At 38.5% G+C, this 13,949-nt stretch overlaps 1 protein-coding gene across 5 annotated transcripts in view; it reads left to right on the top strand.

The window, feature by feature from the left end:
• Nucleotides 1–13,949, top strand: part of LCP1 (lymphocyte cytosolic protein 1) — a 55,064-nt gene that overhangs the window by 27,544 nt on the left and 13,571 nt on the right. For all 5 annotated transcript variants that reach the window (XM_029209878.1, XM_029209881.1, XM_029209879.1 and 2 more), the window contains 6 exons: nt 62–204; nt 2,945–3,040; nt 7,048–7,243; nt 9,315–9,393; nt 9,973–10,087; nt 11,296–11,429. In XM_029209878.1, coding sequence (XP_029065711.1) covers nt 62–204; nt 2,945–3,040; nt 7,048–7,243; nt 9,315–9,393; nt 9,973–10,087; nt 11,296–11,429 — 763 coding nt within the window. The remainder of the gene's footprint in view (nt 1–61; nt 205–2,944; nt 3,041–7,047; nt 7,244–9,314; nt 9,394–9,972; nt 10,088–11,295; nt 11,430–13,949) is intronic.

Below are 13,949 nucleotides of genomic sequence, written 5' to 3'. Positions count from 1 at the left end.
ATAACTAATCCCCCCAAATATCCCCTGCATTTATTTTTCTTCGGTTTTTGCGCTTCTTCAGCACTGGCTGCTCTTTTGAGAGAAGGGGAGAGTCTGGAGGATATGATGAAACTCTCCCCTGAGGAGCTCCTGCTGAGATGGGCTAATTACCACCTGGAAAACGCAGGCTGCAGCAAAATCAACAACTTCAGCAGTGACATCAAGGTAGGAGGAGTGGACCTTGTACACGACTAACCACAGGGGTGAAGGGAATTTGGGCATTAACAGAGAAGAGACAAAGATAAAGACAAAGGGCTTCATCTCTTCAGAAGTTCTGGCGTTAGTTAGAGTGGCCGATGCTGTTTCGGGGCCCATGCTGTCCTCGAGTCCATGTGCAGCTCCAGCTCAGGGCCACATGCAGACCTGCCCAAGGCCCTAGCAACCGCACCACATCAAACGAGATGGGTGTCCCCTGGAGTTTCAACATCAGAACGTAGAGGGATGAGGGTGAGATAGAGGAAGAGCAAGAGGTAAGACTGATTTTTAGGTAAAGAGAGTCTGTGTAGGATTCTAATGTCTTTCTGATTTTATCAACGGGAGCATCAGATGGGGATTCCTTTAAAAAAAATTAAACCAGGATTACTCTTCTAATTACCCTAATCATAGCAAACAGTATGTACTGCATGCCAGGCACTGTTCTAACTGCTTTATGCATGTATTGACTCATTTAATCCTCACAACAGATCTTTGAGATAAGGATTATTATTTGCTCATTTTGCAGATAAGGAAATCGAGGTAAAGAGAATATAAGTAACTTGTTCGAGCTCACATAGCTGGGGGAGTGGGGTCAGGACTCAAACTGAGCAGTTGACCTCCATGATACTTGACCACCATACATACTGCTCCTCTAAAACAATTCGTAAATTTCTTGAAAGCTTTTTATTTGTAGAAACCAGAGTGATGTTTAAAAGATAATGATTCTGGAAACCATCTGCAATGAGAATTAACCCCAGAAATCGTAGAAGACACAGTTAGTCCTACAACAGCGATCCAAAGGCGGAAAGGCTGAGGGAAGCATGCACTGTAGTTTTCAAGTTTGTGAAAAGTTCCATGCCAAGGTGAAAGGAGCAGCTTGTTAGCATTGATAACAGATGGACCGACACAGAAAGAGCTTAAGGAGCGGGAAGGAATGTCAGTCCCAGGAGGAAATGGTATGAGATGCTGGAATGCAACATGAGAAAAACATTCCAGTCTCCACTTTCTCAAAAGTTAAAGACATTTTCTCCAAAGAGGAAGAGTCAGAGGAAAGGTCACATGACTCACCAAGTCAACCCAGGCTTGTAATTCTTGAGTGACAACTTCCCCCTGCTGTGGACTTAATGGCTTTTAGAACTCAAGGTCTGCCAGGCACAGTACCAATTAGAGTGAAGCTTCTAGATGGAAAGTCCCCAGTTCCTTAGGACATAAGCTAATAATGCCAAATTTATTTTTTCTAACTACACAACTTTCATTGGTTATTAACATTCTTCTTGCACCACCAGCCAAACTGGGATTAAACAGAAACAGGACAGCATTATCTTTCTTTGTGCTCAACACTTAGGCCCTGCAATTATTTCAGCCAAAATTCTCAAACTTTTCAGATAAAATTAGGATGCTTGGTTGGAGCCATAAATTTACCTGAGTTCCTATGACTGAAAGGCTGTGTTCTTTAGAATATGAGATAGGAACTGGCAGGCTGAGCACTTATACAGTGGTTGTGCTTGTTCTCTGGGAGTAGCTGCCTCACCACCAACGTCAGTGCTGTGACATGTAAGTCTGAGCATGTGGTAACTTTGGGAGGTGCCCTTAAATCACACAAAGTCAGCAAAGGAGGGGAGAACCCCCCAAAATACAATGAATGAGACAAGTCTCTTAGGGTCTGGTGAAATGAGGTGACTCTTAGCAAAGCTAAACAGATGTGACACATGATGTGCAGATTTTATTCATGCCTAACCCTGCGTGGAACTTTCACTGACTTCGAAATACCTACAGCAAAAAGTAAGAGAAAGGAGAAGGTAGAGAGAAGAGATGAAAATCAGTTTCCCAGGTGCAGCATCCATGGCCGGTGCTGTCTCTTCTCATCTTTCTAATGTCCCAAGAGGTGAGCATACCTCTGCTCTCCCTGGGCTCTACCCAGTTTTTAAAAACAAACAGAGGGACAGCTGATTTTTCAGACTTTAAGAGAAACTAAGATGTCTTTAAATGATTTAAATAAATTACCTGAAAATCTGTATGCTTTCATTGAATGAGAATAAACTTGTCATTTTAAGACTATGATTCAGAAAATTTTTTGTCAATAAGCCTATTTCCAGAATCTAAGAAAACATGAGAATTCAATACCCACATCCACTCTGCAATAGCTAAACTAAACCACCTTTTCTAGCTTCTTGATAAATAGTAAATGCACTTCCCTTAATATTGCTCCCTTTACATAAAGACTGCTTGTGAATGCTTCAATACTCTGTCTTCGAAATCTTTTTCTTTTGATGATTGTCCATTTAAATGTGTTTTTAAACTCTGCCTTAAACTTCTGCTTCCTTTTTCTGTCACTTTTTTTTTTTAACTAAACCTTAGCTGACTGACTTCTACAGCAATATAAAGGTATATATATTTTCCTGTATACGATTTAATACATGTAAACAAATTATATTTCTCCCCTAAGATCAACAGAATAGCATTTGCCTTTTATGTATGTCCTGTATTTTTAGCTGTTATACTCCTTTTAAAAAGAAAGGCAAATATAATATATAAAGAGATAAATAGAAAATTCAAATTAGTGAATGTTCCCGGCTTTGTTAATTAAGTTGCATTCTTGAATGATAGTTGGATGAGAAATGAAATAGGTTTGCTTTGGGGAAATTATTGTCGTGCTAAGTATGTAATTAGCTGTGCCATTTTGAAATTGTAATTTCCTCATTTCTCACAGGACTCAAAAGCTTATTACCACCTGCTTGAACAGGTGGCTCCAAAAGGAGAAGAAGAAGGTATTCCTGCTGTTGTTATTGACATGTCAGGACTGAGGGTAAGGCCATGCCCCAAGTCGTGTTAGATGTGATGATTCCTCTGCATTGGCTGTTCCATTGCCCTATGTGATGCTGGCTCCAGAGTTCCATGAGTGGACATCTCTGCTTAGAGCCATGTTAAATTGTTAAAAACTGTTAACAGTTTTGGGTTGTAACTGTGGAAAATTGAATCTGGAATTAAAATTAAGGAAGGAGAGGAATGCTAATTAAATGCCATACACCGTCAGAGGCACTTCTGCATGTGTCCCATCATTTAACAGGCCCTACAACACCAAGAAGGATTCTTTTTTCCATTTTTGGATACCTGAATATTATTTCTAGAAATAGACAGGATATTTACACAAATAAATAAATTCCCACTATCACGATGAAAAACAAAATGAGATTCAGAGGGGTTCATTAATATGTTCAAGATCATATGACAGATTAGTGTAAGTCATGTGATCCAAGGCTGGGGCTCTTTCCTCTATTAATCCTAATAAGAGGAAACCCCACTTGCTGGGCTCTTCCTATGTGCCAGGTATTATGCTGGGCATGTTGCTTACACTGCCCCTAATCCTTGCAAACATCACTAAAGTAAGTGCTAATAACTCTGTTTTATAATTGAGAAAACTGAAGGTCAGAAAAGTTAATAATCACCTCATGGCCACAGAGCCAGTATGTGGCATAGCAAGGATTTAAGCCCAGTATGGCTCCAAAATCCACTCAGCCACAGCCCCGCCTCACTACACCACTGAGGGTAACGGGAGAAAGGGCTGGACAAGATCGTCTGGGTTTTTAGAGGTGTCTGGTATGAGGACTCATTGAAAACAAAGTGGACAGCCTGGAAGAAATGGAAAAATTCTTAGAAAGGTATAACCTTCCAAGACTGAATCAGGAAGAAACACAAAATATGAACAGACCAATCACAAGTAATGAAATTGAAACTGTGATTAAAAATCTTCCAACAAACAAAAGTCCAGGACCAGATGGCTTCACAGGTGAATTCTATCAAACATTTAGAGAAGAGTTAACACCCATCCTTTTCAAACTCTTCCAAAAAATTGCAGAAGAAGGAACACTCCCAAACTCATTCTATGAGGCCACAGTCACCCTGATACCAAAACCAGACAAAGATACTACAAAAAAAGAAAATTACAGACTAAGATCACTGATGAATATAGATGCAAAAATCCTCAACAAAATACTAGGAAACAGAATCCAACAATACATTAAAATGATCATACACCATGATCAAGTGGGATTTATCGCAGGAATGCAAGGGTTCTTCAATACATGCAAAACAATCAATGTGATACACCATATTAACAAACTGAAGAGTAAAAACCACATGAAAGGATGCTCAACATCACTAATCATTAGAGAAATGCAAATCAAAACTACAATGAGGTATCACCTCACACCAGTCAGAATGGCCATCATCAAAAAATCTAAAAACAATAAATGCTGGAGGGGGTGTGGAGAAAAGGGAACCCTCTTGCACTGTTGGTGGGAATGTAAATTGATACAGCGACTATGGAGAACAGTATGGAGGTTCCTTAAAAAACTAAAAATAGAATTACCATATGATCCAGCAGTCTCACTACTGGGCATATACCCAGAGAAAACCATAATCCAAAAAGACACATGCATGCCAATGTTCATTGCAGCACTATTTACAATAGTCAGGTCATGGAAGCAACCTAAATGCCCATCAAGAGACGAATGGATAAAGAAGTTGTGGTACATATATACAATGGAATATTACTCAGCCATAAAAAGGAACGAAATTGAGTCATTTGTTGAGACGTGGATGAATCTACAGACTGTCATACAGAGTGAAGTAAGAAAGAGAAAAACAAATATAGTATATTAACGCGTGTATGTGGAACCTAGAGATGAACCGGTTTGCAGGGCAGAAGTTGAGACACAGATGTAGAGAACAAACGTATGGACACCAAGGGGGGAAAACCGGGGTGGGGTGGGGATGGTGGTGTGCTGAATTGGGCGATTGGGATTGACATGTATACACTGATGTGTATAAAATTGATGACTAATAAGAACCTGCAGTATAAACAAACAAACAAACAAAAAACAACTAATACTAAACTTTCTTTGGGTTATTTGTATGGAAGTATGTTAATATAAATGTTTCAGACATTACATGAAATTTCTAAAAATCTTATATGTTCTGGTATAAAGTTATAAGTCATAATTCTAGTTATTTAAAATGTATATCTCAGAAATAACTAAATTTCCTTGTCGATTGCATTATTATGAACTTTCATCAAATCTTTAACCGTAGTCATTTTTAAGTCTTTTGTCATTTACAGACAGTTCTGGGTGTACTCTTATGCTTTTGCAAAAATGTTCCTATAAAAGGGTTTCATCTTCAAGGAATTCACGGAAACGACTCTGACAAGTACAGGTTTCTGGTAACTGACTACACTGCTGAACTGAATGAATAAGCGTTTTCAGAACTCTAATGGAAAACTGATGAATTCATAAAAGTGCTAACAGAAGATCAAGATGTAAAAAAAAAATTAATTACATGGGACTGAGTGAACTGATGAAGATAATTATAATTTTTGTGACTTTCTGTTTGAATAAAAAAAAAATCCCACAAGGACTCAGAGGCAAAAAATATACAAATCAATTTTCACTGCAAGTAAAGGAGCTGTTACAGTGGAGGATTACTGGACTGAATGTCAATATTATGACATAGCATGAGTGTGTTTCGTGTTTGGTAATTGCAATCATTGTTGCTTTTGTTGTGGTCATCCAAAAAAAAAATTTATTCTTACAGTTGTCTCATCTGTTGTTCAGCCACATTATCTGACACAGATAGGATTTAGAGAGAATAATCTTAGAAAATCAGTATGGTTGAAATCCTCAAGAAAAAAAATCCTGTGGATCAATCCAAAAGAAAATCTTGATGGAATGTTTTTATCTTATGTAGAAAAACAACTTTGGAAAGAAAATAAAAGATTTTGCCAAAAAAATAAATAGAACCATACAGTATAAAAAAAAAAAGAAAAGAAAACAAAGGGCACAACAAGGGTCCGATTAAAACTTTAGTTTTGCCAGCACTTTAGTATTGATGTAGAGAAGTTGCCTTACCCATTCTTGTACCTCATTTCATATCATTAGAGTTAAATCCAGTGAGTTAATATTAAAGTTAACTCATTCCTGCATGAGAAGTAGAGCTTCTGAAATGTATAGTGTTATCTAGCAAAGCATCATATTAAGAGATAATTCTAGTTTTAATAAGTTCCAGTTGTCTGAAAATTTGTGGTTTCATACACTTTTAAGAGCATTAAAGGGCAATGGACCGTATTTCAACAAAACTTTAGTTTTCTGATAAGAGTCTGTTTACAAATGACTGGAGATTCTCTAGAACTATTTGAATAGACTTTTAATACATTAAGGGGGTGATCCTCAATCTGAAGTCTGCAGAAGCCAAATAGATATTATATATTTATCAATGACACTGTGTAGCTTAAATTTATTTTGTCTGAGCTGCAAGTACACCAACTAAGTGTGGGAAAGGCGGTTAAACCAATCAGAAGTTCTTGTTGGCAGATGTAAATATCTTTGATGAACTGAAAATAGGAATATAATTTATTCCTTAATAAATGAACATTTTTCATGAGGTCTATGCAAGAAGATAATAAAAAGGAAACCTAATGGTTGAAAATAATTAAGATGAACTTAAATGATAAAACTGTAGAATCTACTGAATCTCTTTAAAAACAAGACAACCAGCTATTCATCTGAAATCGTTCCATTCTGTATAAAGATGGAAGGACTTGATTACTTAACTTCTGAGATTCCTTTTACTTGTGACGTTCTGATTTTGGTTCAGGCAAATACAAGTGATAATTTGCTGTTTTAAGTGTCTGTCTGAGGTTGAATACTAAGGGTTTCAGTAAGATTCCCATCTCTTTTTCATATTATTATCCATGTCTACTTTGTGCCTGGAGAGGCTTTGACCCAGCCTTGAGACGTCCATCCTTTTTCATTGCAGGAGAAGGATGACATCCAGAGGGCAGAATGCATGTTGCAGCAGGCGGAGAGGCTGGGCTGCCGGCAGTTTGTCACAGCTACAGATGTTGTCCGAGGGAACCCCAAGTTGAACTTGGCTTTTATTGCCAACCTCTTTAACAGATACCCTGCCCTGCACAAACCAGAGAACCAGGACATCGACTGGGGGGCCCTTGAAGGTAACTGGAAATTGGTTGCTTAAATGTTCGGAAAAGCAGTCACAATTCTAATTCAAGGGCAATTCAAAATCACCTCCTAAGCAAACATAAGCCCCTCACGTGGAAGATTTGCAAACAGGTCATCAATTCTCTGGTACATAACAAAGAGAATAAATAGATGAATCAAGTCAGTTACAGACAAACAGGAATAATCAAATACCATTATATCACATCCATTATACATAGGCTTCATCCATTATCAGAATTAAATGTTTTAGGGAAGACAATGCATTTAATTATCAGATGAAATAAATCCTGAGTTCCAAAAACCTAATTTATGTACTTAATGGACTGAGTGTTAATTCCTAGAGGCAAGAAATTGCAGGCACTCATCATTTAAAAATGATATTTAACTTATGTTAAGAGATGCTTACTGAGATTTTTGTTTTGCTTCTTTGATTTGGATAATGGGGGCCACAAAATAATATTTTGAGGCAGAATCCATGACCGTTACATTTAGGAGGTTAAAGCCCTAAGACTGGACAAAAAAATCACACAGCTTTAGTCAAGTTCTAATAGGTGATAGTGCCAGAGATGTTTTTCTTTTTTTCATCATGAATTGTCCCGATATTGAGACAGAAAATCAATACAAAAGTAATAATAAATGAATGTCACCAAAGAAAGAAAATCCAGATTTAAAGAATTGGTTGATCCTTTTCTGCAGCGCTTTACTCTAGCTGGAAGTGCAAAATCAATCTGTGTTCCAACGCTGCTGCATTTGTATGATTTGATAAACAGTGGTCAGGGGTCTATGCATTCTGTTGACTACCAAATATGTACGTCAAGCCCTCTAATCACCCGTTTCTAGCTGCCTCTAGATCATCCAGATTTGGGTCCATCACTATCGCTTGAAATTCAGCATATACAAGACAGAATTGATCATTTCCCCTTCCCGCATTGCCTCTCTACCCCCTGCCCCCATTCCATCTACTCTCCTTTAGAAATTCTCCATTTCCATTAATCATACCATTTTTTTTCTTCAGTTACCAAAACTCTGGGTTCCACTTTGATATCTTCCTCTCCTTCACGCCAAAATCTCTTGAATCAACAAATACTAATAATTCTTCCCACAGAATGACTTTTAGATTGTTATTTTTCCTTTCGGCTCTTCTGGACTCTTATTAAATCATACACCAACTGTTTCACTAGGTCTTAGGGACCTACTCCTCCATCCATCAAGCACTGGAATGTGCCCACGTGCTGGTGTCAAACACTATCCCCTCTGTGTGTTTAATTTAAATGCATATTGCCTTTCAGTAATTCTGCACACTGCTGCCGAGCACATCACAGCGCTGCTTTCGTTATATCTCCGCCTTGCTCAAGAATTTATCATAGTAATAAAAAAAAGAACCCATAATGACTGTCATTGTCTAATATATCAACCAAAATCTGCTACCTGGCATCCGAAGATCCCTGATTCTGGTTCCAGCCACTAGACAGCCTTGTCTCTGTGGCCTATACAACACAGATCCCTGAAAAATCAGTTCTTAATGGTTTTAAGACAGACCTTGCCTATCGCTCCCTTTGTGTTCATATTTACACAACCTCCTACTTCCACTCCTTACTTATCCCCCCCAGATCCTTTCCTCTTTCCTCTTTAGTATCCAGATTTTACTAACCCTCTAAGGTAAAGCTCAGATTGCGTTCCCTCCAAATTTAGCCCATAAAATTCTCTCCTTTATCTCAACTCAAATATAAATATCTACCTCATATTTTTGCCTTCTAGCTTGCATGATCCCTCTTTGATGCCTAAAATACTTGTTTTTCCAGAAAGAATGTAAGCCTTTGAGGGACAGCCCTGAAGAGTTTCCCCACACAGGATCTTGCGCACCACTAATAGATGCTCTAGAGATACTCATTGAATTGAAATGGAAAAAAAAATTAACACAGAATAGCAACCCTCATCCAAATCCATTAGGGTTTTTTTTTTTCTACTTTCAGTATTTATTACAGCTTCTTTAGTTAAACTTTGATCATAAAAAAAGGCATATTTTCTAGGTACGTGAAAGATAACTGGTCTTCATTCATTTAGGTGAGACAAGAGAAGAGCGGACATTTAGGAACTGGATGAACTCCTTGGGCGTAAGCCCTCGAGTCAATCATTTGTACAGGTAAGAATATTGGGAGACTCTTCCTTAATATGGGGTACCAAGACCTGGAAAGATCCCCAAGATTTCAGATACCACTGTGGTGTGCAATCCTCTTTACAAAGTGGGTGCACCTCGGTGAGAAGGGGGAAATGCCACATTGAGCAGCAGATGTTAAGAAACTCACTTCCATACACTAACCTTGCTGTGTATTTAGGACAAAAATCATAACCCAGCAGCAAAAGGACAAATGGAATCCCTGTTGTAAACCCAAGATCTGCTCAGAAGCAGGCCAAACAGTAAATGTTCAGTTTGTGGCTGTATCTCCTATGCCATTTGTTAGAGCCGTATTTCTTTTTCTGGAGGCTGCGTGTTTCTGCTGAAGGGGCAAAGGTGGTCACACCTGGGGGAGACCTCCAGTAAATTCCCTCCCCTTCTCTGAGTCGAGGTTTCTTCACCTCTAAAGATGGAGCTACTGATGCCACTGTTGCTAAGTTGCTGGGAATATTCCTTGAGCTAATATATAAGGAATTGCCTGGCCTGCTGCAGGAGCTTCATAAATGCTGAGTATCTGAGAATTCTTTTGTGTTTGTTTTTGTTCAGTGACTTATCAGATGCCCTGGTCATCTTCCAGCTCTATGAAAAGATTAAAGTCCCTGTTGATTGGAACAGAGTAAACAAACCACCATACCCCAAACTGGGGGGCAATATGAAGAAGGTAAACAATGACTCTTTTTTTTTTTTTTTTTTTGGTTGCATTGGGTCTTCGTTGCCGCATGCGGGCTTTCTCTAGTTGCATCGAGTAGGGGCTACTCTTCATTGCGTTGCGCAGGCTTCTCACTGCAGTGGTTTCTCTTGTTGCGGAGCTCGGGCTTTAGGTGCATGGGCTTCAGTAGTTGTGGCACATGGGCTCAGTAGTTGTGGCTCGCGGGCTCAGCTTCTCGGCGGCATGTGGCATCTTCCGGACCAGGGCTCAAACCCGTGTCCCCTGCATTGGCAGGCGGATTCCTAACCACTGCGCCACCAGGGAAATCCCAAACAATGACTTTTCTGATGTTCTGGTAGGCAGTTGAAGTCATAAGCCTGCAAGAGTACCTTGTGAATACTTTATCAGGAGGCCAAACTTAGATAACTGTTTATCCATGGATTAAATTAGAGTACTGCAATCAGAAACCTGAATGGTTTTTTTAAAGTGAGTTCATTATTTCAGTTGATTACTTATTTATAATTCCATGTTGGATGTCTTTAAACTTTATGATGTAAAAATTCTAATTAAGATAATTAGAGCAAGCAGAGCTGCAGGGTTGCTTTTGCCCCAGCAAGATCATCATTCTAATTTTCTAAAGAATCGAAGCCTTGTACTAACAGTTTGACTTGTACAAATAGTATGTCTAGTGTCAACGTAATGGGAACACATTGTTTTGTAAAAGCAGCCACGGGGTTGGCACGAACATTTCCCACCATTTCTCGTGCCTGTGACCCAATGATGCATGAGTCACAGCCACAGGAATATCTGTCCCACATGTCGGTCTACCGTGTGCGTGTAGGATGGAGAATTCAGATGTTCTGTGTCAATCTCTATGAATTCAGCTATTTTAGGAATATTATAGACAGGTCACTTAGTATGGCTGTCTAGTTCTGTAGTGTGATATAGCCATGAAAATGTCCATCATAATTCATTTTGGTTTTGCACTTAAAGTACACTATGAATATGTTTTTGGTGGGAGTGAGGGGTTCGATTTAAGAAGAGACAGAAAATTATTTGACTAACTTAGAATCCTAGAATTGCAGAACCACGCGCGGCTTGAGAGATCAATCAATCTCACCTTATTGTTTCATTTCGTGTCTTTATTATCTTATTTTCTCGGGTATTTATCATCATCAAGATGCTGACATTAGATTGTTTCCCTTCCCGCTCATTAACAGCTTGAGAACTGTAACTATGCAGTGGAACTGGGGAAGAATCAAGCGAAATTTTCCCTGGTGGGCATTGGGGGACAAGATCTCAATGAAGGAAACCGCACTCTGACATTGGCCTTGGTTTGGCAGTTAATGAGAAGGTAAATGCAACCCGGGGGAATGACATTTTATTGAATGTATTCTTCATCTAGAAAAATACTTGCAAATTTCAGAGTTGTGATTTAATTTGATAAAACTATATTTTAAGCTAAACTTAAAACCAAAGGAATGTTGGCAGAGCAGTCCTGCTTTATTTTTTTCTTCCGTTCAGTTCTGACAGTTCTGTTTCAGGTACTTTGAAACTCTGTTATTAGGTTCGTCAGTGTTTTAGATTGTTATGTTCTCTTAATGAATCACCCTGTTTCATTATGGAGTGACCCTGTTTATGCCTGGTAATATTCTTTTCTCTAAAACCTATTTTTCCTGATATTAATACAGCCAGTCCTGCTTCTTCCTGATTAGTTTAGTGTGGCACATCTTTTTTCCATCCTTTAACTTTTAACTGATTTGTGTAAATACAGTCACTTATCTTTTAAAGGGGCTTTCAGAATAAGGGGGTAAATATGCTATATTTACCTACATATCTGCCATTTCAGGTTCTCTTCTTCCCATGGTGTAGATCCAGATTTCAATCTGATATCATTTGCCTTCTACTTGAAATATTTCTAGCAGTGTGCATCTGTTGGCGAGGAATTATTTCAGCTCCTGTCTGAGAAAATCTTTATTATATTTTCATTTTTGAAAGGTATTTTATCTGAGTGTACAATTCTAGGTTGATAGTTTTTTCTTTCACTATTTTGAAGATGTGTTCACTCTCTTCTAGCTTGCATCATTTCCAATGATAAATCTGTTGTCATTCCTGTCTTTGTTCCTCTGTATGTAATATGTCTTTTTTCCTCTGGCTTCTTTTAAGATTTTCTCTTTATCACTCATTTTAAGTAATTTGGTTATGATGTGCTTTGGTATTTCTTGTGCTTGAGGTTTCTTGAGCTTCTTGAATCTGTGGGCTTACAGTTTTCACCAAATTTGGAAAAATCTTGGCCTCTATTTCTTCAAATATGACTCCTGTACCCACCCTCTAGTTTTTTGGGAACTCCAGGTACACATTTATTTGGTCATCTGAAGTTGTCCCAAAATTCACTGATGCTCAAATCATCTTTTTCCTTTATATTTCATTTTTTCCTCTCTCTCTTTCATTTGGGATCATTTCTATTGCCTTGTCTTAAATTCACCACTCCCTTCTTCTACAATGTCTACCATTAATTCCATTTGGCGTATACTTTTTTTATCTCCGACATAATAGTTTTCGTGTATAGAAATTTGATGTGGGTCTTTTTGACATCTCCTCTACGTCTTTCCTTAACACGCTTGAACATATAGAATATAATTGTAATAACTGTTATTTCTGGGTCTGTTTCTATTAACTGATTTTTGTCTTCATTATGGGTCATACTTTTCTACTTCTCTGCATGCCTACTGATTTTTCATAGTATGTGAGGCACTGTGAATTTTACCTTGCTGTGTGCTAGATATTTCTGTATTCCTTTAAATATTCTTGAATTTTGTCCTGGGATGCAGTTAAGTTACTTAAGCACAATTTGATCCTTTGGGGGCTTACTTAAAATCTTAATTAATCTCGAGCTAATTTTGTCTCTCAATACTGAGATAATCTCTTCTGAGTACTTCACTTGATGCTCCATATATCATGAGATTTTTCCACTCTGCCTGGTAGGGACCAAATTTATGCCAGCCCCTGTGTGAACTCCAAGGATTGTTCTGCCCATTCATTTCTGAAAGTTCTTTTCCCAGCCTCTGGTAATTTCCTCACATGAATGCTCCAAGTAGCACTCAGCTGAACCCTTGAGGCAAACCCTCTGAAGATCTCGGGAGCTTTCTTTCTAGATGACTGTCCTCTCCAGGCAGCTCTCTTCTCTCTGCTATTCTGCCCCACACATTCTAGCGCCCTGGCTTCCTTGAGTTCTCAACCCTGCCCGCCTGGCTCAGGGTCACTGTCATGCTCTGTTTGAGTTCTCTTTCCCTGCACTGCAGCCTGGAAACTCTCCATGCAATAATCTGGGACAATCTTAGGGTTTACCACATTTGTTTCCCTCCTCTCGGGGACCACTGCTTTCTGCTTCCTGTTGCCCAGTGTCTGAACAACATCGTTTCATAGTTTTTCATTGTGCTTTATGTGTTTAAGGCAGAAAGGTAAACTGGTCCCTGTTATTCCATCATGACCAAAAGCAGAATTTCCTGCTACTTCCTTAACAGAACTTTAGATACCTTTTAGAGTCAAACATAAAATTGATTAATGTGAGAGCTATGTGGCCATAATATTTAAGCAATAGTAGAATATAATAAGATATACAAATAGAAAATAAATGGTGAGAAAAGTAAACAATTTTGGGTACAAAAGCATGAGCCTGGGAAGAATTCTAGACAGCAAATCTGTAAGCATGAACAGGTTTACTTTTCCATGCTTTGCTCTTTCCCCCTTTACTGATAGCTCTGACCAGGCAGAAGTCTTCCGCTCCTTAATTAGAACCTATGTTAGTGTGACTTAATTCACTTTTCTACCTGGAAGGAAGCCCGAGAAACCATATGTCACATTACATTATGTC

This window comes from Monodon monoceros, unplaced genomic scaffold (assembly GCF_005190385.1).
Source record: "Monodon monoceros isolate NGI ecotype Baffin Bay Population unplaced genomic scaffold, NGI_Narwhal_1 Super_Scaffold_8, whole genome shotgun sequence".
Lineage (NCBI taxonomy): Eukaryota > Metazoa > Chordata > Mammalia > Artiodactyla > Monodontidae > Monodon > Monodon monoceros.
This window is presented reverse-complemented; position numbering and strand designations above follow the sequence as displayed.